Source organism: Mastomys coucha, unplaced genomic scaffold (genome assembly GCF_008632895.1).
Source record: "Mastomys coucha isolate ucsf_1 unplaced genomic scaffold, UCSF_Mcou_1 pScaffold21, whole genome shotgun sequence".
NCBI classification, from domain to species: domain Eukaryota; kingdom Metazoa; phylum Chordata; class Mammalia; order Rodentia; family Muridae; genus Mastomys; species Mastomys coucha.
The window spans coordinates 109,282,928-109,308,800 of NW_022196904.1; the positions used below are offsets into that span (position 1 = coordinate 109,282,928).

General features: G+C 40.5%; 2 protein-coding genes and 1 long non-coding RNA gene across 9 annotated transcripts in view; 2 read left to right on the top strand and 1 right to left on the bottom strand.

The window, feature by feature from the left end:
• The window catches only part of LOC116102881 (ATP-binding cassette sub-family A member 3-like), a 132,493-nt gene extending 112,246 nt beyond the window's left edge, over positions 1-20,247 (top strand). For 4 of the 5 annotated variants that reach the window (XM_031388109.1, XM_031388110.1, XM_031388111.1 and 1 more), the window contains exons 25-31: positions 1,394-1,519; positions 1,742-1,936; positions 8,015-8,202; positions 8,836-9,006; positions 9,401-9,591; positions 19,510-19,583; positions 19,976-20,247. In XM_031388109.1, coding sequence (XP_031243969.1) covers positions 1,394-1,519; positions 1,742-1,936; positions 8,015-8,202; positions 8,836-9,006; positions 9,401-9,591; positions 19,510-19,583; positions 19,976-20,116 — 1,086 coding nt within the window. In that variant the 3' untranslated portion in view covers positions 20,117-20,247. Of the gene's footprint in view, positions 1-1,393; positions 1,520-1,741; positions 1,937-8,014; positions 8,203-8,835; positions 9,020-9,400; positions 9,592-19,509; positions 19,584-19,975 lie in introns of those variants that run through there. The other variant, XM_031388114.1, reaches the window with a different exon arrangement.
• A 1,662-nt stretch (positions 20,248-21,909) lies between these two features.
• Positions 21,910-25,873, bottom strand: part of LOC116102885 — a 7,993-nt gene continuing 4,029 nt past the window's right edge. The window contains exon 3 of the long non-coding RNA XR_004123312.1: positions 21,910-22,188. This is a non-coding gene — a long non-coding RNA (uncharacterized LOC116102885). The remainder of the gene's footprint in view (positions 22,189-25,873) is intronic.
• Positions 23,311-25,873, top strand: part of LOC116102883 (ATP-binding cassette sub-family A member 3-like) — a 109,516-nt gene continuing 106,953 nt past the window's right edge. For 2 of the 3 annotated variants that reach the window (XM_031388121.1, XM_031388122.1), the window contains exon 1: positions 23,311-23,541. The gene's annotated coding sequence lies outside the window, so the exon portion shown is untranslated. The remainder of the gene's footprint in view (positions 23,542-25,873) is intronic. The other variant, XM_031388125.1, reaches the window with a different exon arrangement.

A 25,873-nucleotide genomic window follows, 5' to 3' on the forward strand; every position in this document is an offset into this window, starting at 1 on the left:
GGAGAAGGCAGACATAGCTAGATTTAAAAATAGTTAATATTTAAACACTGACCACATACAAGATTCACACATCCAGTAAACACACATAAAGGCATACTACGTTTCATTCATAAGGCAAATGTATATAAAAGCCACTGAGGGACACCACTACATCAGAATGTAGGTTTATATATGCACTCAAGATCATACATGCATGATAGAAATGCATATACTTGGTCTCTAAAAATGTGTATAATATATGCACGTATAAAATATGTGAAAGAGTGCTCATGCTGTGTTCATAGGAGAACAGGGCAAAAGTCTCATTATTGTGAGCCATATAAGGGACCAAAATATCTGTCTTAAGATAGAATATAGTGACAAGAAGGAACATACAGTAACTTACTCATACATGATATGACCCAAAAGAAAATAGACACACACACACACACAAAACATATGCAACATACCCAACTAAATGAAACTAATGGAAAGTAGAGAAAATGAAAAGCATTTCCAGACACATACTTTGTGGAAATCCATTAAGTGGTAGGTTGTGACTTATTTCTCTGTCTAGATTATGTCAAGCTTTTGTAGTTGGTGCTAAAAATGGCACCAAGTAAGATGCAGAGCAAAGACAATAAAATTGAGGGTAACTTCTTACATTTGACCATAGTTGTACAAGGCGTTACCCTTAGAGAAGCTGCCTAGAACACAGCTAGTAAGTTAAACATGTCTCAAAATAAAACGTTTGTATCACTTGACATGAAAAACACATATGAGCTGGCTCTTGAAACTCTCTTTCACCATGGGCTATGTGGAATGCCCTTCCAGTCCTCTCATCCCTGCTATAAGTCTCCTGATACACTTCTGTTTATGTAATTCATTTCAGCTGTTTCATACACTGAACCCTCCACAATTTCTCCCTTCTCTGAGATAAGACTAATTTAATATTTATTTTGGCTTATGGTTTCAGAGGGTTAGAGTTCATAATGGCAGAGCAAAGGAATAGCCAATAGTTTGCATCTTGATCAACCACAAAGCAGGCAGGGAGAAGAGAGAAAGACATCCGCAAAGCAAAAGAACACTGAAAACCATCTTGTTTGACATTCATCTGTACTTTATTATTACCAAATAGCATTTTTACCATAATTAATGATAATTGCTATGGCTGTAATTTTTGTGATGTCTGCTTTGGCATCACAACCCTCTACTTGCTCATGGCAGGAAGTCTAGTTTCTAAGCTTTGGAAATGGGAAATATGTTTTTATAAAAGAGTTGTGATTGTGTGCAGGAAGTCTCTTGACTTCTGTTTTGACACTTTGGAAGAATCCTTCAGTTCAGTCATCATGAATTCATCCAGTCTTGACAAGATACTGCATGTGTAACACCCATTCTTGCTTTCCCAATTCAGGCTACAATATCCAAGGAGTTATCTGGAGACTCAGAAGAGGAAGACGTACAACATGAAAGAGAGATTATCCTGCACCATCCTTGGCACTCGCTGAATTCTACTGTGCTCATTAAAGAGCTCATAAAGGTAAGTGCCCTTCAATGTCCAGCATATGGCTTCATTTCCTAAGATAAACACTGAAAGCTTATGGTGGACCTGTGGATCTATTGCTAATAGATCCCAAAGTATGGGAGGTAGAGTTCTTGTGAACCTGTCTGAAGCATTGATGCCTGTAAAGGTTTGAAACTTTGTGTTTGAACTATCCAAATACACATTTTTCATGTATCTTGTGTTTTCTTTGTTTTTAAGATATATTTTAAAATTCCACCCACACTGGCTGTGAGAAATATCTCTGTCACCATTGCAAAGGAAGAGTGCTTTGGGCTGCTCGGGTTAAATGGAGCTGGGAAAACTACCACCTTTAAAATTCTGACTGGAGAAGAGATAGCTACCTCTGGGGATGTGTTCATTGAAGGCTACAGCATCACTAGAAATATCTTAAAGGTACGCTAGCAAATGGCCTCATGACCCAGAGGTGCAATTGTTGGTAGTTTCTGGAAAGAGACATAAGATGTAAGGGAACACAGGATGGTAAGAGAGGCAGCTTCACCTTGAGAGGTATGTCATAAGTGTCTTCCAAGGTAGACGCAACTTCTCTCAGCAGCACCTCTAACACAGCACATAGTGCACTCAAACATCCATTAGACTCAAAGTGTCCAGCCTAGTATTTAAGAAGAACCTTGAAGTTTTTAGTCCAACCCTAACAATTAAACATCTGAACCAACTGGGCATGGGGTCACATGCCTTTAATACCAGCACTCGGGAGGCCAAGTATATGGATCTCTGAGTTCTCAGCCAGCCTCGTCTACAGAGTAAGACTGTGTTTCAAAAAAGAAAATCTGAACTGGAAACCAACTAATACCCCAAATTAAGGCACTGAGAAAGAAAGAAAAACCCACCCCTTATCCAGCACAAAACTGCAGAGCAGGGTCGAGGAGATGGTTGTGTTCAAATGCTGCTGCACAGGCCTGATGATCTGACTTTGGATACCCAGAGCCCACATAAAAGCCAGATGCAGTAGGACAAGCATATGTGATCCCAGCATTCCTACAGCAAGATGGCAGATAAAGGAGAATGGCAGCCAGTTGAGTGTGTATGGTGGTGACTATCAAGCGACCCAACCTCAAATAAGGTAGTTGTCCTTTGACCTCTGTATGAATTCTTATACCCATATGCATGCAAGCACGCGTGCATGCATGTGTGTGTGTGTTTATACACACACACACACACACACACACACACACACACACACACACAGGCAAGCAAGCAAGCAAGCAAACAAAACTCCAGTGGGAAGCCCGTCATCTGGCTGGTACTCTTGCACTGTGAATTTTATCTCCTGGGACTCAATCAGGTCCTCAGTGTGTTGGGCAGAGATCAGCCTACAGAAGAAAGCTAACAGGAAACACTACACAGAGCATCCTGTCCTCAAAAAGTCTGAACATAGAAGTTATGTAGCCAGAGCCTGAAAAAACCTGAAGCTCTCCAGCTATTAGTTCTACCTAAGAGAAGAAGGAACAATTGAGAAGTTGATTGATGAATTTACAACTTCAAGCACCATGTTGAATATAATTGAAGAGAATAATATCCTTGCCTTGTTTCTGATTTTAGGGTTTGTTGAAATATTTTTATTAATTGATTATTTAATTTATTTTTATCCCAAATGTTGCTCCCCTCCCAGTCCCTCCTCGCAGAGTTCATCCCCCTATTCCCCCTGCCCTTTGCCTCTGAGAGGTTGCCCCTTCTGGGTATCCCCCATCCTGGGGCATCAAGTCACTACAGTATTAGGCACATGCTCTTCCACCGAGGCCAGACAAGGCAGTCCTCTGCTACATATGTGCTGAGGGGCCTTAGACCTGCCTGTGTATGCCCTTTAACCAACCGGTGGCTCACAGTCTCTGCAAGCTTCCAGGGGTCCAGGCTAGTTGACACTGTTGGTCTTCCTATGGTGTTGCCATCCCCTTCAGTTCCTTCAATCCTTCCCCTAACTCTTCCATATGAGTCCCCAACCTCTGTCCAATGCTTGGCTGTAAGTATTTGCATTTGTCTCAGTCAGCTGCTGGAGGACCTCTCAGAGGACAGCCATGCCAAGCTCCTGTCTGTAAGCACAACATAGCATCAGTAATAGTGTCAGGAATTGGTGCCTGCCCATGGGATGGATTCCAAGCTGGGCCAGTCACTAGTTGGCCATTTGTTCAGTCTCTTCTCCATTTTTGTCCCTGCATTTCTTTTAGATGGGCAATTTGGGTCAAAAGCTTTATTAGTGGGTTGGTGTCCCCATCCTTCCACTGGGGGTCCTGTCTAACTGACTACTGGAGGTGGTCTCTTCAGGTTCCATAACCCCACTGTTGGGCACTTCAGCTAAGACCACCACATTGAGTCCTTGGAGCCTCCCCATCCCAGGTCTCTGGGACTATCTAGAGTTTCCCCAGACCCCCAACCATGGCAGCTGCATATTTCCATTCATTCTCCTGGCCCTCTGGGCCCCATCCTGTCTACCCCAATCTTAATCCTGTCCTTTCCCACCCTTCCTTCTCCCACCCAGGTTCTTCCTTCTCTCTGCCTCCCATGATTATTTTGTTTCCCGTTCTAAGTGGGATTTGAGCATCCTCACTTGGGCCTTCCTTCTTGTTTAATTTCTTAGGGTCTATGGGGTGTAGCATGGATATCTTTTTGGCTACTATCCACTTATCAGTGAGTACATACCTTGTATGTCCTTTGGGGTCTGGGTTACATCACTCAGGATGATGTTTTTGGAAAGGAAGAAGTCATGGTTCACTATTTGTGGATGATGTGATAGTATACATAAGCGACCCCCAAAATTCTACCAGAGAACTCTAACAGCTGGTAAAGAATTTCAGCAAAGTGGCTGGATATAAAATTAACTCAAAGAAATCAGTAGCTCTCCTTTATATAAATGGTAAATGGTCCAAAAAAGAAATTAGGGAAACACCACCCTTCACAATAGCCACAAATAATATAAAATATTCCAATGTAATTCTAACCAAGCAAGTGAAAGATCTGTATGACAAGAACTTAAAGTCCCTGAAGAAAGAAATTGTTTTGTCTTTTAAAGAATGTAAAGGATAATTTAAATAACCTCTGGCAATCTGTGGAGGTTTATATATGCTTGGCCCAGGGAGTGGCACTATTAGGAGTTGTGACCTTGTTGGAATAGGTGTGGCCTGGTTGGAGGAAGTATGTCATTGTGGGGATGGGCTTTGAGACCCTCCTCCTAGTCATGTGGGAGCCAGCCTTTTCCTATGTGCCTTTGGATTGAGATGTAGAGCTTTGGGCTCCTCCAGTACCATATCTGCCTGGATGCTTGCCATGCTTCCCACCTTGATGATAATGAACCTAAACTCTCTTAATTGGGACTGTAAGCCAGTCCCAATTAAATGTTGTTCTTTATAAGAGTTGGTTTGGTCATGGTGTCTCTTCCCAGCAAAGGAAACCCTAAGACATTATCTTAGATCTATGACCTAGCTCTGTAATTATAAAATAGCTTGTTAAAAAAAAACTACTCTATTGAGGTTATTTTCTGATTCCCCTTCATCATTATTATATGCTGTACTTGATTTACATTTATTGAAAAATTAATATGAACCAAGAAACTTGCAAAGTGCTTAAGGTGTGTTATTGTGCTCAATGCAATATCCGTTAACAAGGTTGTATAATTAGCTACAACTACAGATGAGTTCTTCTCTGATTCCCAATGCTTCCTCAGCTGTAGTTAGCCTGTATTAAACTCAGCCTCTACAGTTGTCTTAACTGTGGTGCTCTTCATTTTTATATGTTCTGCTTGGTTCTTGTGTAAGCCAGTGAGGGATGTGTATTTCTTGCTGCTGAAACAAATCTTCTTTGGCTCCTGCCATTGCAGTTCTTAATACTGTTCCTTGTGTTGTTATTTTAAGTTGCAAATTTTTGAAGGTAAAATGGTGGGAAACATTTATGACAGCCTTTTATGTCTTAATGATCTTTGTAGCTGTTTTGTCATCTGGATATGGTAATTTCAGTATATGCGGTATTGTGTAGCATTTGTGATTGCTTATTAATTTATATACTGAAATATTCTTTTATGAATGTCTGTCCCATTGTCTTTAAAAACATAATGTCGTGGAGTAGTTTAAGGCCTTGAACAGACAGGAAACTTTGGTTTACTAGAAAGATATATATATATTAATTTCAGAACACTTTAAACTAATTTATGTTTCAGGATTTTCTGGGATTTGTTAGAGAACATGAGAGCAAATGTGACACCATGTGTGGGGTTGGCTCAGCGCTCAGGGGCAGTGATGGGTTGGCTTCCTCCTGCTGAGACATTTCCAGGATGATTCAGGATGTGACTAAATCTAACTTAGTCTTTGTTAACACCTCCACATACTGTCAGAAACAGGTACAGTGAAGATTTATCCTTTGTATCCATACAATTTGGAATTCCTGGTTAACACTGGAAGAGTCTACTATTTTATACCTACATTTTAAAAATACTTTAGCTTTTTTTATAATGTGTATCCATTCTAAAATTTCTATTTCTCCAGATCTTTAAATGAGAGAATATGGCTTTGACATTACTATTATTTTTCAGTATTCTTGATCTCCTAAAAAGTTTTGATCTGTTAGTTTCCATTCCCACTCATCCATGTTTTAAAAGATTTGAAAGTGTTTTTATGAATATTGTTTATTGTTTTGATTTTTTTTTTTTGAGATAGGCTCTCATTGTGTAGCCCTGGCTGGCCTAGAGCACACTATGTAGATCAAGCTGGTCCTGAACTCATAGATCTGCTTGCCTCTGCCCCCCAAATTCTGGGGATTAAAAGGTGTGCCACCATTCCAACCCTGCTTTCTTTGTGTGTTTTTCATAAGCCTAGATCTGAAAGCAGGTGCTGTGTTCTCTACTCATATTTATGAACCTGTTGTTACTTTATTTAATCATCAATTTTTCTTCTTGATCCTCCTGCTTCTGCCTCTTCAGCATGCCCTACTGCCATATCCAACCACAGAAAGCTCTTAGCCCTTGTTCAACCATGCCACACCTGGGCTTCATTTAGCCATTCCTAAAGTCACAGTTTTCTAAAAATTCACTAACACTTTTGATTTTTCACTTTTTTTACTTTGCTGTAACCTTCCAGCACTTTAAAAGAGATATTAAAACTTGCCTTGTCTTACATAAATATCATTTTCCTGTTGACTTTTAATTGCATAGTGGGTATGTGTTTTTGTCTTAAGGTAATCTATTTTCTGTAGCATGTACTGAAAGACCCCTGGGGGAGGCCCCCACTCAAGTCTCGGGAGGACATGCACCCAAGGAATCACGAGAGACCATCTTGATGTAATTACAAGAGGTATTTTTAATTTCAGGGCGCTCTGGTTCAGCACCACACCTATCTCATGCAGGAGATAGTGGAGCTGACCACGAGGCTTGAAAGTTAGGGGTTTATATAGGGAAAAGGTCTGGGCGAACAAAGGAATCAGTGTGGCCACACATGATTGGCTAGTTCAAATATTAACTATTATGTGCAGAACAGAGTGGAAAATTCCTAAGGTTGGTGTTAATCTGAGTCAACAAAGCATCTGACCTTAAACCATATCTGAGAGGACCAGATGGTCCATTACTTAGTGTCTGCCAGGCACGTCTTTGCAGGCCTGGGCCTTGGACATGTCCTCGTTTGCCTAGACATGTTTTCCTCTATGTTTATAGTTTTATGTCTTCTTGACCTGCCAGCTCTTATGATATCTAACAACTTGCTTGCTCCTTCCCAGGCCTATGTGGGCCAGCTTGTGATGGATTCTTAGGCCCATAACTTTTCTTCTTAGTCAGCACAGGTCTAAAGCTTTAAATTTTCCTTTCAGTACTATTTTAGCTTATGACTAATGTATCTGAAATAAAAGCTAGGATCCCAACTACACTTACTTGTATTATAGAAAATGCTCAAGAAGCCATATCACACATAAGAGAAAGACCAAAGACTCCACTCATCCATTTATCACAACTAAGAAGTCAGGATTTCACTAAACCTAACCTAGAGATTGCTAATCATCCTCTTACTTCCATAGCAGGCTTCATCCTTGATATCCTGGTGTCCCTTGGGACAGAATGACTGAAGGCTTAAGGAAAAAGTTTCAAGTTTCAAAAGCATTCATCTACTTGTTGAGGGTAGATGTCACACTGCTTATTGGACTTACATCATGACAGGTGGAGCAATGACACATAGCCTCCTCCATGCAAATATGCATCTGCAAATACTTGGACCACTCTATTGTCATTGTATCAAAGTTATCCTGGGCATACTCACCTTTATGCATAAAGTTCTTCCTGAGTTCTAATCCATGCAACAACCCCTAGTTATAGTGAGTCTGTGACCCACTGGAAGATACAAACTTCTTTGCTAGAACTCTGTGATAGATCAGTTTGTCCCAGGGGCATAGGCCAGAGACCTTCAAGTTTTTTATATTATCCATATTTACTGTGTGTTATGCTCAGTGAGTTGCCTTATCTTTCTTAATGTTCTTTTATTTTAGGTACGGTCAAAAATTGGCTATTGTCCACAGTTTGATGCCTTGCTGGAATATATGACCTCTCAGGAGATATTAACAATGTATGCCAGGGTGTGGGGGATTCCAGAGAACAATATTAGACCCTATGTGGACAACTTGTTGAAAATGCTGTATCTGAAACCACAGGCTGAGAAGTTCATTTACACTTTAAGGTGAGATCACAGGCTGGTGCTCCCACTGGGGAAGTAGTCTGACATCTTCCTTGTTTGCAGTGAATTGCCAAGAGTATACCCCAGGCTCCATAACAAACAGACCATGCCTGGAGCATTCAGGTGTTCTGCAATGGAGCAGACCTTAGGAGTGCCACACCTTTTCTTTGCAGAGATAGACTCACAAATTTTGATCAGTGATCTAGAAAAATGTGTATCTTTCTCCTGTTTTGCTATGGTTTTTTGTCTCCTCATAAAGGACAAAGATGAGATTCTCTGTATTGTCCTGGTCAGCCACTCTGTAGCTTATGTCAGGGAATTTCAAGGAACTATAAGAATAAGAATCTAAATGTAACTAATAGTATGGCTAAAATTAAATGAGATAAACCAAAGTCATCTTTTCCATTCTAAATGAAAGTGAAAAAAGATTTGAGTCTGTGTCTTAGTACAATCATTTATAATTAGTAATTTCTAATTTTTTTTTTTTTTTTAGCAACTGTTTTTAGATACTCAGCCCTTTTGAAATCTTGGCAACTTTTTTCCTGTAAATAAAAATCTGAGAAATAATTAGGTGTTACCTGTTAAATTACTGCAATGTAAAACTATATTCTCCTCTTCTCTCCCTCGACTCTGAAGTGGAGGAAACAAACGTAGGCTGAGCACTGCAATTGCCATAATGGGAAATTCTTCAGTTGTCTTCCTAGATGAGCCATCCACTGGCATGGACCCACTAGCCCGGCGTATGCTCTGGAACACAGTGATAAAGACTCGAGAGAGTGGCAAGGTCATCATCATAACCTCTCACAGGTGTGGCTCACAGGTGTGGCTCACAGGTGTGGCTCACAGGTGTAGCGCATGGGGTGGAGGCTGGAAGTTGGAAGGTATTCTTTGACTGTGGGAAGGAAATATCTGGGCTGGGAATGATGTATAAAAGTTTTGCTTGAATATGTGAGATTCTTACTGATGGAATCCTAAGGAATGTTTGAATATATAAGGTAAGGATGTTTATGGCCTGTTCCACTTGAAGATTTGGTCCTCTACTGTTTTGAATTTTAATAAAGCTTCATTCCCTGTGGCCCCGATAATAAACAAATAAACATTATGTCTTCAAAGGGGATCACAAAATATTGGGTATATGGATATGCTCTGATGGAGATAATTTTGTCTTATGTTATTCTGGCATTTTGTTTTGGTTTTCTAGCATGGAGGAGTGTGAAGCTCTCTGTACCAGGCTAGCCATCATGGTGCAGGGAAAGTTGGTGTGCCTGGGTAGCCCTCAGCACCTCAAGAACAAATTTGGCAATATTTACACCATGACCATCAAGTTCAAAACTGGCACTGATGACAATGTAGTACAGGATTTTAAAAATTTTGTTGCCAAGGTTTTCCCAGGTAAGTGTGGTCGGATTAACTTTGTAAGTGATAAGTCATATCTGTGGTCTCACTGACTAACTATAGGCTGTGTGTCTCCTAGTAGTTTCCCATAAGGTTTTGGTATGTCTGATGTCAAATAATGAGTTCTTTGGATGAGAGAGGGTCAAGATCAAGCTGCCAGCAGGGCTGGTTTCTTCTAAGGCCTTTCTCCTTGGCTTGCATTACAAGTACCATCGTTTCTACCTTATTCCCATGGGTTGTCCTCTGTATATGAGCATTTCCCTAGTGCCCTGTTTTTCTTTGAAAGGACACCAGTCACAGTGGACTAGGGAAGTCATACCCAAAGCCCCATTTAACCTCAATTACCTCGGTAAAGGTCCTACCTCCAAAGTCCCCTAGGAAGTTTGAACTTCAGTGTATGCAATAAAAATTCAGTCCATAACATAATCTATGAAAACCATTAAGAGGTTTTGTATTGTATGAAAAATTGTAACTGTCATCTTTTGCCATCTCAGCCAGGATATTGTTTAGAAATGCAAATGAGTATGGTTTTCCAAGAATTTTGTTGCTGATGTTGATCTTAAAAATCTGATAACTCAATGATGGCAAGAAATTTATAATGGCTATGAGATTAATAAAACATTCATTTGATTAAAAAATATTAAAGAAAAATAATTCTGTTCCTGAGTGTTAAACCCAGTAAGCACCTGTCTGTTGGCCCCATGTACAGTGTATAGCCTAAACTGGATGATCTTATTTTTCTCTTTGAACTCTCCCAAACTTAAGAGCACAGTCCTAGAAAGGACTTTTATTATCTGTGGGATCCTATCTTCATTTTTGCCTTATCAGGCTGAGTTAAAACATAGCAGAAATTGTTTTTGTGAATTAAGCTAAGGATTTGGAGTTTTATAGTCTAAGCAACGGGAAATAACATAGTTGATTACACAGGAAAAATTGGGATCACCACATAAATGAAAAATAGAGCAGATGTGGAGAAAAATGTGTGGGAAAATCATCACCTAAGCATTGGACATGGTGACAGCAATGTGGTATGGAAATGCCGGTGTGTGTGTCCAAAAAGTTAAATATGGAATTATACATCCATTTTCTATGGTGCCTTGTAATCCAAGAAATTCATTTATTGTTACTACTCTGCTCATTTGCTGTATTTGAAGGAGGAACACCAAATACTATCCCTTATTAAGAATGTGTACAGACAGATACATCTTCTGGAATGTCGGGTTGAGAAAGATCCAAAGTGTAAGGTGTCATTGCCCAGTCATTCCCTATATTATTCTTGAGCAAATAACTATTGTATATGACAACAAAGAAGGAAACTGACATTGCATGCACGCATGCATAAATGTTAACCATTAAAAAGAAAAAAATAGAGCAGACCTTGGGCACAAACTGTACAGCCAGTCCTACAACATCCAGAGGAAGCTCCACTCCCAGGATCTAACACACCCAGGATCACAGGATAACAGGATCACAGGATCACAGGATCATAGGAGCTTGAACACACCAGGATCTCAGGGTCCCAGAGCTAGCTTGACTCCCAAGAGCTCTGAAACACCCAGGATCTCAGGATCACAGGATCACAGAATCACAGGATCATAGAGACAGCTGATTCTGAAGAGTTCACAGGAAGGACAGGATCCAGACAGATATAGTGAGGGCAGGTAGCACTAGAGATAACCAGATGGTAAGAGGCAAGCATAAGAACATAAGGAACAGAAACCAAGTTTACTTGGCATCATCAGAACCCAATTCTCTCACCATAGCTAGTCCTGAATACACCATCACCCTGAATAAGCAAAATTCAGATCTAAAATCACTTCTCATGATGATGATAGAGGACTTTAAGAAGGACATAAATAACTCCCTTAAAGAAATACAGGAGAACAAAGATAAACAGCTAGAAGCCCGTAAAGAGGAAACACAAAAATCCCTTAAAGAATTACAGGAAAACACAATCAAACAGGTGAAGGAAATGAAAAAACCATCCAGGATCTAAAGATGGAAACAGAAACAATAAAGAAATCACAAAGGGAGATAACCTTGGAGTTAGAAAACCTTGGAAAGAGATCGGGAGTCATAGATGCAAGCATCACCAACAGAATATTAGAGATAGAAGACAGAATCTCAGGTGCAGAAAATACCATAGAAAACATTGACACAACAGTCAAAACACAAAAATCAAAAAGCTCCTGAAACAAAACATCCAGGAAATCCAGGACACAATGAGAAGACCAAACCTAAGGAAAATAGGTATAGAAGAGAGTAAAGATTCCCAACTTAAAGGGCCAGTATATATCTTCAACAAAATTATAGAAGAAAACTTCCTTAACCTAAAGAAAGAGATGTCCATGAACATTCAAGAAGCCTACAAAACTCCAAATAGACTGGACAAGAAAAGAAATTCTTCCTGTCACATAATAATCCAAACCCCAAATACACTAAACAAAGAAAGAATATTAAAAGCAGTAAGGGGAAAAGGTCAAGTAACTTATAAAGGCAGGCCTATCAGAATTACACCAGACTTCTCACCAGACAATATGAAAGCTAGAAGATCCTGGGCAGATGTCATACAGACCCTACAAGAACACAAATGCCAGCCCAGGATATTATACCCAGCAAAACTCTAAATTACCACAAAAGGAGAAAACAAGATATTCCATGACAAAATTTACACAATATCTTTCCACAAATCCAGTCCTACAGAGGATAATAGATGACAAACACCAACACAAGGAGGGAACTACACCCTAGAAAAAGCAAGAAAATAATCTTTCAACAAACCCAAAAGATGATAGCCACACAAACATAATTTCACCTCTAACAACAAAAATAACAGGAAATAACAATCACTTTTCCTTAATATCTCTTAACATCAATGGATTCAATTCTCCAATAAAAAGACATAGATTAACAGAGTGGATACCTAAACAGGACCCAGCATTATGCTGCATACAGTAAACACACCTCAGTGACAAAGACATGTACTACCTCAGATTAAAAGGTTGGAAAACATCAAGCTGGAGTAGCCATTCTAATATCTAATAAAAGCAACTTTCAACCATACTCATCAAAGGAAAAATCTACCAAGATGAACTCTCAATTCTTAACATCTATTCTCCAAATGCAAGGGTATCCACATTCCTAAAAGAAACTTTACTAAAGCTCAAAGCACACATTGTATGTCACACAATAATAGTGGGAGACTTCAACACCCCACTCTCAACAATGGACAGATCATGAAAACAGAAACTAAACAGAGACACAGTGAACTAACAGAAGTTATGAATCAAATGGATCTAACAGATATTTATAGAACATTTCATCCTAAAACAAAAGGATATACCTTCTTCTTAGCATCTCATGGTACCTTCTCCAAAACTGACATAACTGGTCATAAAACAGGCCTCAACAGATACAAAAAGATTGAAATAATCCCATGTACCCTATCAGTTCACCACAGAATAAGGCTGGTCTTGAATACCAAGAAAAACAAGGGAAAGAACACATATACAATGGAAGCTGAACATCACTCTACTCAATGATAGCTTGGTCAAGGAAAAAAAATAAAGAAACAAAGACTTTTTATAGTTTAATGAAAATGATGACACATCATACCCAAACTTATGGGACACAATGAAAGCAGTGGTAAGAGGAAAACTCATAGCTCTAATGCCTCCAAAAAGAAACTGGAGAGAGCTTACACTAGCAGCTTAACAGAACACCTGAAAGCTCTAGAACAAAAAGAAACAAATAAACCAGAGAGGAGCAAGAGGGCAGGAAATAATCAAACTCAGGGCTGAAATCAACCAAATAGAAACAAAAAGAAACTATACAAAGAATCAACAAAACCAGGAGCTGGTTCTTTGAGAAAATCAACAAGATAGATAAACCCTTAGCCAGACTAACCAGAGAGCACAGAGACAGTGTCCTAATTAATAAAATCAGAAATGAAAAGGAAGAAATAACAATGGAAACCATGGAAATTTAAAAAAAAATCATCAAATCCTACTACAAAAGCTTATACTTAACAAAATTGTAAAAAGCTTGATGAAACGGACAATTTTCTAGACAGATACCAGATGCCAAAGTTAAATCAGAATCAGATAAACCATCCAAACAGTCCCATAATCCCTAAAGAAATAGAAGCATTCGTTAAAATTCTCCCAACCAAAACAAAATACTAAGCTCAGGACCAGATGGATTTAGTGGAGAATTCTATCAGACCTTCAAAGAAGACCTAATACCAATACTCTTCTAACTATTCCACAAAATAGAAACAGAAGGAACTCTACCCAACTCATTCTATGAAGCCACAGTTACACTGCGTATTCTACCTTGGAGATGGAATGGTTTCTGACTAATCAGGAACTTGTCACAATTTCCTTTCATAGAGGACTTCATAGTAGACTTTTTTCTACTTCTATCATGTTTAATGTTCCAAATAGATTTTTAAATACTGGTTGAGTGCATATTACTTTTAACTTCCCAAGATATCATGTGTATGTAAAAGGCATTTAACTATTATAAATTATTTTGATGACTTAAAAAAATTTAATACTGAGTTGTATATTTCAAAATATTTTTGATTAGTTTAAAAAAGAAATTAAATAAATACTAACTGAAGAAAAAAGAAAAAATAAACATTACTGTCTAAAGGGCAGTAGGAATAAGCAATTCTAAAAGAATAGGTTCCTATGAGAAAGCAGAGATTTTTAGCATATAAATTTTATATAATCTCAAGGGAAATTAAATGCCTATATTTCATTTTATTTATAAAAATGTCACAAAAAAGATGATTCTGTTTCTGCAATATATATTTTCTCTCTGAGGAGTATTACCAGTAAAATTAAACTAGAATCTTGTTAAATAACAACCAATGTTTTTAATGTGCTATTGGCTCAAAAATGAAAGTATAATATTCCCTCTTACCCCCAAAGATTCAAAGAAATTTAAAAAAAAAGGGAGGAAAATATAAAAGAAACAAAACAAGAACATAAGCCATAATTAAAATATAAATCCTTGAAAATATAAGCTGACCAGTGTGGGCTCCAGGCTCTGGGGTGATACCCTGGGCTGTCTCTGGGGAAAGTATGCTGAATGGAACACATAAAGGCAGTACCTTCATAGTGAGCCAACTGAGTGCTCAGCAGCATCCTATGACTCTGGGTAGAAGCAAGTCCAGCTCTGCTCTGGAGGAAAGCATACCTTAACAAGGCTTGGAGTGAAAGGAGACTCAGAAGAGCGTATGGCAGAGCTACCTTGCTAGTGCCTTATCTAATAGATCCAGAAGACACTCAGCTGTGAATCTATGAACATGAGTTTGTCCTACTCCACTTCTTACATTCCTAAACTACAAGGCAGTTCATCTCCCAAAAGTGCAAAGAACTGGAAAGATTGTGGTTGATCACTACAGAAAAATGCTGCTAGTGAAAAGCAGAAACCCTAGCATGATGGGAGCACTTATGACACTATAAAACAGAAAATGTAATTCCAAAAAGCCACAAATGGGATAGATATCATGAAAGAATAACTAAGAAGTTGGCTGGCTAAACAATAGAAGGACCGACAGGATGGCCACTAGCACTGGAGAGGATTTTCTCAGCTGCCACACCCGCTCATCTACTCCAGTAAAGTCCGAAATATCAGGGGTAAAAGCCTGATTAAGGACAAGTGGTGTTATGACTTCAAAGGGAGTTTGTGCCTCCTGGGTATTCAGTCAGTCGTTGACATCTCCTAACTCAGAGGTGTTCCAAATTAATCTTTCCAATTGTCAACAGCCTTCTTATTTAGGCATAAAGGTACGCCAAGAAATGATTCGTAAATGGCTAAACTTAAGATTGGGCATTGTTTCCTGGCCAGCACAATGTTCCAACATATCCTAATTTATTTCCAAGCTGTCCTTAGCTTGGAATTTCTCACAAGGAATCTGCCTTATCAGATAGGATATACTCAGAGTTAGCAACAGAGGTCAGGCACATAGTTAGAATTCTCAGGACAGTCCCACAGAAGACAGAAGTGTTTTACATATGAGAGAGTAATCAAAGGGCTTCCCTCACTTAAGGGCATTAGCAGGAACTGTTAGATTGGAACTTCCTGGTGCTTGCCTCCAGCAGACCCAGAGAATTAGCATGGGATTACCAAAACAGCCCCAGCAGGGAGGGCACCACTGCTCTTCTGCCCACTTCACACCTGGATACCTGATCCTACTGACCTTGATGTGGAGGTCACTTGCCTACATGACTTCAGTCTTGCTCTCTGATCTTACTGACCTTGATGTAACCCGCCTACATGACTCTTGTCATCTGCCCTGCTTTCTGTAATGTAAGCCTGAATTTTACCTTGTACAAATACATTCAGATTCAGCACTCCCTTGTGCCGACTCTGTCTGTCATTCGCTGAATTGTTGCCCACCTGACCAGAACTCTCATCCCTCGGAACAAGAGGTCCCCGAAACAAACCTGGTCCATGGCACTCAGCCAATTTTCATAATTATATAACTAAAGAACAAACAACATGCAATGTACAAAGTAAATAGAAATTGCAGAAGAGAGCAAAAGGGGAAAAATAAACAAATCCACAAATGCAATTATGAGAAAGTAAAGAAAGGCAGCGAGGGTCCAGAGTCAAGTGGAAGCCAGCCACAAAGGAGGGTGCAGTCGGCAGAAGGGAAGAAGCAACACTGAAACCATCGGTCATTTTCCTGAGGACAAAAAAGGCAAACCCACCATGAAAGGTCAACCAGATACCTGGAAAAACTGACCAACTGACTATCCATCGCCAGAAACAAGACATTCTAAAGAACCACTGCCCTTAATAATGGTACAGGAGCATAGCTGGTTCTGTGGACCAAAACCCAAGTCAGTTACAAGCAGAAGAGAACCAGGATGAGCATCTTTCTCCCTCTCTCCTTCCCCCTCCCCATCTCCATCTCTCTCTCTTCCCGTCCCCCGCTCTGTGCTTGTGCATGTGCCTGTTTCTCTGCCTGTATGCCTGTCTGTCTGTCCATCTGTCTGTGTGTCCTCATGCATGTGGAAGACAAAAGAAAACCTCAGCTATCATTTCTCAGGAGCCACCCATCCATCCTATCTACATACACACACATGTGTGTAATGTATATTTCTTTTCCTGTGGACATGTGTACCTATACATGCAAGTATATATGTGCATATGTTTGTTGATGACAGAGGTCAGTGGGGATGGTTTCCTCACTTGCATTGTATATTTTTGAGGCAGTGTCTTTCACTGACTCTGAAGCTCCCCAATTTGGCAAGACTGGCTCTGGGCAGTCATTTGTCTCTTCCCTAGTTTTGGGGCTTACAACATATGTTATGTGGGTGCTGGGGACCTGAACTCAGGTCCTCATACTTTGGAAGCACACACTTTCCTAACTGAGCCAATCTCCCCATCTATGGTATGGCATGTTGTTGTTGTGTTGTTGTTATTGTTGTTGTGTTGTTGATTCATAGTCTTTTAGTGGTCTACACCTCACCAAGTAGACTAGACTGGAAGTCAGTAAGTCCCAAAGATCCACCTGTTTCTACCTTTCCAGTGAAAGGAATAAAAGAGCATGCCACTATACCCAGAGTTTTTATGTGGATTCTGGGGTTGAAGAGTAGATCCTCATGCAAATGCTGAAAGCATTTTACCAACTGAGTCATCTCCCCATCCTCTGACAACAATGTTTTAAGATGACAGCATATAATATATTTAAGAAAGTTAGTAAAGAAAGTATGCAGGCAAAGTATTTATCACACACATACACACACACACACACACACACACACACACACACACATCAAGATAGAAACATCCAAACATTATTGTTCCCATAAGTCTTTTCAGAAGTATGTGCAAATGGGAATTTTCAGATCAATTGGGAATATTGTTTTAGAACCTTCTGCACAAGAGCTAGAGTGAGTGTTAGGCTGGGCTTATTTGCTGAGACATCTTGAATTGAACACCAGTACTGAGGAGCCTGAGGCAGGAGGATTGAAAATTCTAGACCCACCTGGGCCTGAGAATCTCCCTCAACACAAAAGGCTAAATCGGTGGTTCTCAACCTGTGGGTCGTGACCCCCCTTGTGGGGTTGAATGACCTTTTCATAGGAATCACCTCAGACTATCAGAAAACAGATAGTTATAATCACAATTCATAACAGTAGCAAGATTACAGTTATGAAGTGGCAATGAAAATAATTTTATGGTTGGAGCATTACTATAATATGAGGAACTGTTTTAAAGGGTCGCAGCATTAGGAAGGTTGAGAACCGGTTTAAACAAATGGTGTCTGTCTGGTCAAATAGCACATCATTGATGAGGGTTTTAGTAATGTAAGATGAAAAGTAATTTTAAATGGAGAATGTAACCAATATAAAAGAAAAACAACAGCCCCATATTCTGTTTCATGCTAGCCCAATACTTGGCACTTGGGAGTTTGTTAGCATTTTTATTTGAGTGTTTGTTGTTTTTAACCAGTTTTCAGTGTCTTGCTGTGTAAGTGAATCTTCTTGTCATCTTCCCCTGTAGATTCCTGAATTAGTTATGTGTCCAGTGTTTGCCTAACCACAGAACAAATAAGTTCAAGAAAGAGTCTCATTGTGAAAGGGAGTAACATCCTTTGTAGTTCCCTGTATCTTCAAACTAAAAAGAGTAATGGTCCAGAAATTCCATCTCTAGAAACAGACTGTAAATACTTGAATCACCTATATTAAGAGTTAGGTTTAAAAAAAAATTCAGGACATTCTGACAGAAGAACTATCAGTCAAATGAAAGGAAAGTATGGGATGCTAACATACTAGATTACTGTGGTGTAGAAAAGATAAGGAATTAACTGTAACAATATGTAACAACATGAATGAACCATAGAAACATAGTGTTCATTGAAAGAAGGATTAGAAATTTTACCCAGCTGGACTATATAGATGGTTGGTAGAGGACTTGTTTACCAAGTATGAGGCTAATATCAGGAGCAAAATAAAAATATTAAGATTAAAAAAGAACGAAGATAGTATATAAGGAGCAATTTTATTCAATTACATTGAAGGCACTTGGAGACCTTTTATTTGGGGCAGAGGATGGAAAGTGGCATGTGGAGGTGTTGGGGGCATCAGGTTTATTATACTTTTTTCTTACCTGAATGGGAGGTATCCTGTGTAGTAACTTTAAATAAATTAGCTCTGTTAGAAATAGTACATAATAAAAAGATTTGTGTGACAGTGCATTCTTTGGGGGCTAATATTAAAGGAAATCTAACATTTTAACTATATATGAGTTTCAATTTTTAATTCCAAGTCGACTTAATCTACAAATCAAATATACTCAAGTATGTGATCAAAATTCATAATAGATACTACCGTTTGCCTTCTGATTGTACTGGTGAATTCTTACACAATTGTAAAGCAAGCTAACACATGGCAAGGCTTTGGTGGCCTGTATGCTGTAACCCTGCCAATGACAGGGGATGGCATAATCACAAGAACACTGAGGCTGTATCCCTCCTGCTCGCCTCCAAAGCTGGCATAGGAAAGTGCACAACCCAGAATGAGTTGCCCCAGACCACATTCTCAGTACTGGCTTAGCAATAAAGGCTCCTAATGTTAGTTTTAGGAAGATTAGTATCTAACATTAGACATGAGAGTTGAGAACAGTACACTCGGTAAATGTGATGAACACCACATAATAAATACGATTTCATCAGTAATAAATCTTATAAATATGTTAGCCATACTGTATGTGGTGGCTTGCATGAGAAGGTCCTCGTAAGGCTCATGTTCTTAAATACTCAGTACTATCCACTTATGTACTGACCTGTTAGTCTCTCCCCAGTGTATAATATGATGCAGATGTAGCATTATTTTAAGGCAGTTTTAAATGAAATCTTTTAAGATTACTCATCTGTCTATTTTCTTGTCTTAGGTAGTGACTTAAAGCAAGATAATCAAGAGGTCCTTAATTACTACATTCCCAGCAAGGACAACAGCTGGGGAAAGGTGATGGCCCAAACCATGCACTTCTATGCACTAATGCTAGGAGCACACTAACAAAGCCCCGGGGGGTTCAGGCAGTGGAATCATGGCTGGCATCGTGGATGCACTAGCACATTCATGTTACTTTTCAAACACATTAGTATTTAAATGCCTTCTATTTCTGCCCCTAAATCCTATTATTTGCCTGTGTCCCTCCAGAGAACTGGGACAGAGACCTGCCTACTCTCAGTTTCTCAGTTTCCTAATTTCCCTCCTCACCCCCTCAGAGCCTTTTGTCCTCAACTGTCCTTTCCTCCAATGGACACTGGGGAGAGAAAGGAGTGAGTCCTCCGGGTTGGGGACTAGAGGGGACACTTCAGTGGTGACTGCATGCTTCCTGTTTCTGTTTCTTGAAGGTGTTTGGCATTCTGGAAAAAGCAAAGGAGGACTACAGTTTAGAAGACTATTCCATCAGTCAGATCACCCTGGAGCAAGTCTTCCTGACCTTTGCCAACCCAGATAACACAGAGAGTGGTTATGAGAAAGGAGTGCCTTGAGATTTAGTTACAGCCGGTGACGATGATGTCTTTATCCAAATGTACTCGGGTTCAGAGAGGGACTCGTGTGTATGTATATATAACTTTGTGTAAATATATTTACATAATAAAGATTTATCCCCTTCATTATAGACTTGGATAAGTATGTGTATCTACTATGTACAGATCTACATGCTAGATTTATGAAATAAATCTCCCCTTCTAGAAACATGAACGAAACAGCATTTACCAGGGTGGAGACAAGGTCTTTTTCCCAGAGTATCCTGAGAATAGAAACATTCAGATTGGGGCTAGAGAGATGGTTCAGTGGTTAAGAGCACTGACTGCTCTTCCAGAGGTCCTGAATTCAATTCCCAGCAACCACATGGTGGCTCACAACCATCTGTAATGGGATCTGATGCCTTCTTCTGGTGTGTCTGAAGACCGTGACACTGTAAAAAGAAAAAAAGAAAAAAAGAAAAAAAGAAAAAAAAGAAACATTCAGAAAGGATGGTGGTATAGACAGGGCAACATGAAGAACAATATCATTGTGTTGTAGCTGCTGGTTGTGCTGGTTGAGGAGGATAAGGCCCCAGGCGAATCACCTTTCCCAGGATACACATACATTCGTGTAAACACACAGTCAATGTCAAAGATTAAAAGGTCAGCTGAATAGCAATTTCCCCAAGTCAAACCAAGAGTCTGCACTAAGAACATGAAAGTCCAAGAACAGAAAGGAAACATTTTTTTTTTCAAATACTGTGTTTTGAGCCACATATACCCGTACTCCTGTCATTAAGGAGGTAGAAGCAAGGAGTCCAGGAGTTTAAGGCCAGCCTCTGCTATAGAGCAGCTATGAGACCAGCTACATGAGTCTTTGTCTCAAAAACAAAACAAGAGCAATGAAGAATCCTGCATCTTCTTTCCTACTCTGACCCAGCTCTAAGATGAAAAGAAAGTGGGATGCATTCATATAGTCTAGGCAGGGAGAGCAAATGGTGAGCATCATGAGAAGCTAACCCTCCCTCCAGCACTCACAGTCTGAGGAAACAGGCAAGATGGGCAACACAGAATCACCCAGCAAACATTCTGGGGCTACTGCGCTATGGGTTGGCTCGTTCAAGGCTTTTGCATCCTCAGTTGATACTGTCAATAACAAAATTGAAGCAGGCAAGCATAGGAGACAGGTTAGTACCCTGGGACCCTATTTGGTTAGGCCTATGCCCCCTCTTGTAATAACATTATTGGCAGCCTGCTCCTTTGCCTGCATGAACTGAGCACACACATGGTCTGTGCACAGTGCACACTACGGAACCTCAGAACCCACTCATACCCCTACTTGCATTGACCGGGCTTTCTGTGAACCATACTATCAATTTCTCTGCCTCCAGCAAAAATTGAACTTAGCTGGTTACTATCCAAGAATATTCTGACATATCTTTATAACAAGAGTGTAATGGCTGATATGGCCTGAACTAGTTTTGGGTGCATGCCCAGCAATGAAAATTCTGTTAAGTGAACTTTTACAGAGAATCCCCTAGTCACATCGTATGCCTATTCACAATCGGGCATGCATATGGTTATCTTGCTACTTTTGCAGGTCTATGTGAATCCTTGGTTTTAATTCTTTGGATAGGAGACAAAGAACCTGTAAACCCTGGACCCTGCCTCCACAACTGGCAACAAAATGATATTCAGAAGTAGGTTTGCTACTTCATTTTTGTCATTGGGAGATTGGCAGGTTCCACAAAATGTTAAGACCACTGGTGTGCAGGTCACTGTTTTCCCCTTAGAGACAAGATGCCAAACTACAATTTGCACAGGGAAAGTTTATTGACGATATTTAAATGAACGCCCCGGCACTGTCGCCGAGGAATGGAAACATTCAAGGAACGAGCACAGGACTACGGTGTCCACTCCCCAGTGTGGGGAAGGTCATGAGCTCGGGAGCACAGCAATCGTCATGATTCTTCAAGCAGTAATGCTCCTGAGTGCCTGAGCGCCTAAGCTGGCCCAATGGAAACGGCTGTTGGGCTGGGTTGTTGGAGGCCTCTCACTGAGAACCAGACAGCTGCGGCCCTAATGGTCCTGGACTGGAAATGAGAGGGTGAGGGAGTAGGGAAGTACACCGTCCAAGCTACTGCTGGCAAGTTGCCAGGCCAATTAAAAAACAAAACAAACAAACAAACAAACAAAAACAGACAACAGGGACAGGAGCGTCTATGGTATTCTTCCAGCGCCCTCTCCTGACAAGGCGTAATGTCACATTAGTTGCCGCTCCTTTTGGTGCCAAAATCAATAATAAATCCCTATCACGCACATCAAAAAGGAGAGAGAATTTGTGGTGCCTGTCAGAACTCAGAACCTGTGATGCTAACACGAAGCTTCACTGGAAGAGGGTATCAGGATGGGGTAGAGCCAAGAAGAGTGGGCATTCATGGACCTGTACAGCACCGGGATATCTATCGAGACAAGAGACAGAGAGCGAGAAAGAGAGCGAGAGAGCGAGAAAAAGAGCGAGAGAGCGAGAGAGCGAGAGAGCGAGAGAGCGAGAGAGCGAGAGAGCGAGAGCGAGAGCGAGAGCGAGAGAGAGAGAGAGAGAGAGAGAGAGAGAGAGAGAGAGAGAGAGAGAGGAGAGAGACCACTGAGTGATTGACAGGCCAGTTGATGAACCCAGATCTGAGAGCTGAGGGCAAAGGGCTCACTCAGGCAGCTCCTGCATCCTGGTTCACGGTTAAGTCAGTCCGGACTTGGAGGGAACTGAGAAGAGTAGATAGGTATCCCAGACTGGGGAGCAGCATAGAGACAGAGAAACGGAGAGATGGACAAGGGGGAGGGAGAAAGGAAAGGGGTGGGTGAAACATTATACTGCTAGGGTTGTGGACAGACGATCCCACGTGTGGAAAGGAAGAATGGTGCATGGTGGACTGAGAAGGATTTGGAACAGACCAGGGTCTGGGCTGGGCTCTGTGCCACGGCTCTCTGGCTCCAGGTTGGGCTTGCTAGCTCCAGGACTGACTTATCCCCTAGCGACAGTGCATGCCTGCAGCTCCCCACGACCCCCCATGTGCTCTTTCCCTCTGAACTGATGCATTTGGGGGAACAGGAAAAATATGTGGTTTGGGCATATGTTCCATGATCCTTCTGCTTTGTTGGCTCCCCCTACTCCCGGCTCCTGTTCCTCTCCCAGCACGTGCCTCTTCTTGCACCTGACTTCCCTCAACGGTTCACCGCACTTGGCACGTGCCTCTGGTCCACCCACGACTGTGCTTTTAATTCGTTGCACGAGATCTGGAGCCACAGACTGGAAAGAAAGAGCACTCTCTGCAGGACGGTTAGCTAAGGCCTTGCTTGTGTGCAGGAAGAGCTTCTAGAACTGGGCCGTCTGATACTCTTCAGTGGATAAGGTGCCAGTGGTTTAAGGTTGCTAAACCAGCGCAGTAGTGGTGAGTCCTCCCTTGTGTGTTCCCTGCTTTCAGATACCCTGGGAGCTCAGTCTCCCTTTCTCTCTGTCTCACCATTTGTCATTTCCTATTTAAGGAATGGGGATAATGCCAGAACTACATACAGCCCAAGATGTAAGGTCACAGGAGGTTAAAGGCATAAAGTCAGGATGCCCCATCCTTACCCCCTGAGTTGTGGATCATCCATATCTATACAACCAGACCCTATCTTAAAATGGGGCGGGGGCTAGTCCCACATTTTTTCCTTTACCCAGAACACAGAGCAATGAGATGACTGACCTGTCTCAGCCTCTTGAGTTATGATTACAAGCATGTGTCACCAAGCCTGGCTTTGTATCCATTTTAACTAACACAGCTACTTCTGTACTCTTTTGGTTTCCATTAGCTTCGGATGTATCTTTAATTTTATTTTAACTTTTATTTTTATTTATGGCCATGTGATGCATGCACATAATAATAATAAATTTAAAGACAGTAGTAGAGATTTTTCTAGTAATATCATGGTTATGTTTCATTTTGCCGTTATTTTTCCGAAATGTTATAAAGTCTACTCAAGCATCATTTTTCTAGAGAAAGTGTGTGTGTCTCTCTGTGTGTATCTGTATGTGTGTGTGTCTGTGTGTGTATGTCTGTATGTGCGTGTGTCTGTATGTGTGTGTGTGTGTGTGTCTGTGTTTGCGTGTGCCCATACTAACAAGGCCCCTGATTTGATTGCTGTTGCCTGAATCTGGATCGTAGGCCCCGGAACTGCCCATCTCCTTCAGATTCATCCTCATCTGAAGATTAAATAAAGCTTTAATCTGATGACTCTCCTTTACTGCCCGATGCTCCAGGTCTTTCCTCAGAGCTCCCTTCCCTCAAATTTCTGTCAGTTGTGCAAGGTCACTGATGGAGGTGCCACTGTCAGTGGTAGGGGACTTGGATCTAAACAACCTTATTTCAAGAGGGGGAGGGGAGTGTTGATAATTGCTCATGTGAATGAAAATTCCAGAAAAGAAGCTGTGCCTGGCTGTAAACAGCAAGGACAACAAAATCCTCCAGGAAGGAGTCTGTGTTTGCAGAGACCAGCTGAAATTGAAGGACTGTGGAGAGACCAGAAGTCCTTCGGAGAGACCAGGATTTTGTAGGTTCAGCAGCTAATTACTTTATCTTGGGCTAGTTTTAGCTTCGAGCACAGCCGTACTTATATCTGAACTAACACTCGTGTTAATAAATAGAACCCTCTTCAAAACTCACATAGCAGCTCACTAGCTTCCAACAGGTAGCATCTTGGGCTTATAAAATGGTTCTCCCCATCTTGTTGGGCCCACCTCTCTGATGTACCCACCAATGCCTTTTAAAGTTGCCATGATTTATAACTTTCATCATCCTGTAAGGCTATAAAACCCTGTGAAACTGCTTCCACACTCAAACACAAAATTTGGGGGACTCCAATCTGTATTCTGGGGCCATGGTCACTCATAATGGCTCCAGAATAAGCTATCCTTTATTCCTGTTAAGGTGAGAGCTGTGGTTTTAATGTCAACATCTGCCATGCCATCCATGGCATGAGGACTGGATTTTATTTTCTCCCCAATTAAACATGTGTACCTAATATAAACATATAATAGATATAATATTCATATTCATTAAATGTAAGAATTTCCTCATAGTTCATTCTGGCTGCTATAACAAAATCCATAGGCTATATGGCTTATAAACTGCAAAAGGTTTTGGTGAGATTTTGGAGGCTAGAGTGCCAGCAGATTCAGTGTCATGTGAAACCCCTTTCCTGGCTCACGGGTGTCTCTAATATGTATCCACATGACAGAAGGAATGAGATGAAAGCCTGTCTCTGGGACTTCGTATGAGGGCATCAGCCCCACTTATATCCCTACTTAAAGCCCCTATTTCTAAATAACATCATCGTGGCTGTTAGAATTTAACATATGAGCTTGACAGTGACATAAACAAAATGTTCACATAAACACAAATGCTCATCAGAACCATTCCCCTTAACACTGTTGTTGGCGGTAGTTACTCTCAAACCTGAAAACTTGAATAACAATAATCTTTATTAATTGAATAATTTGTTAATTGAATAATCTTTGCTCTGTGTGTGACGTTTTTAGATATTAGAATCACCACAAATGCTGAATACATTTAAAATTTAGGGATAATGACTATTGCCGTATTTCAATGCTTATTGCTATTTTAAAGATGTATTAGAAAATTAAATTAACAGCTTAAGTAGTTTACTTGTCTAAAAATCACATGCTGATGGATAGGGTTCTTATTTTCCTTTGGTTTTTTTGCTTTAAAATTTTTTCATTTT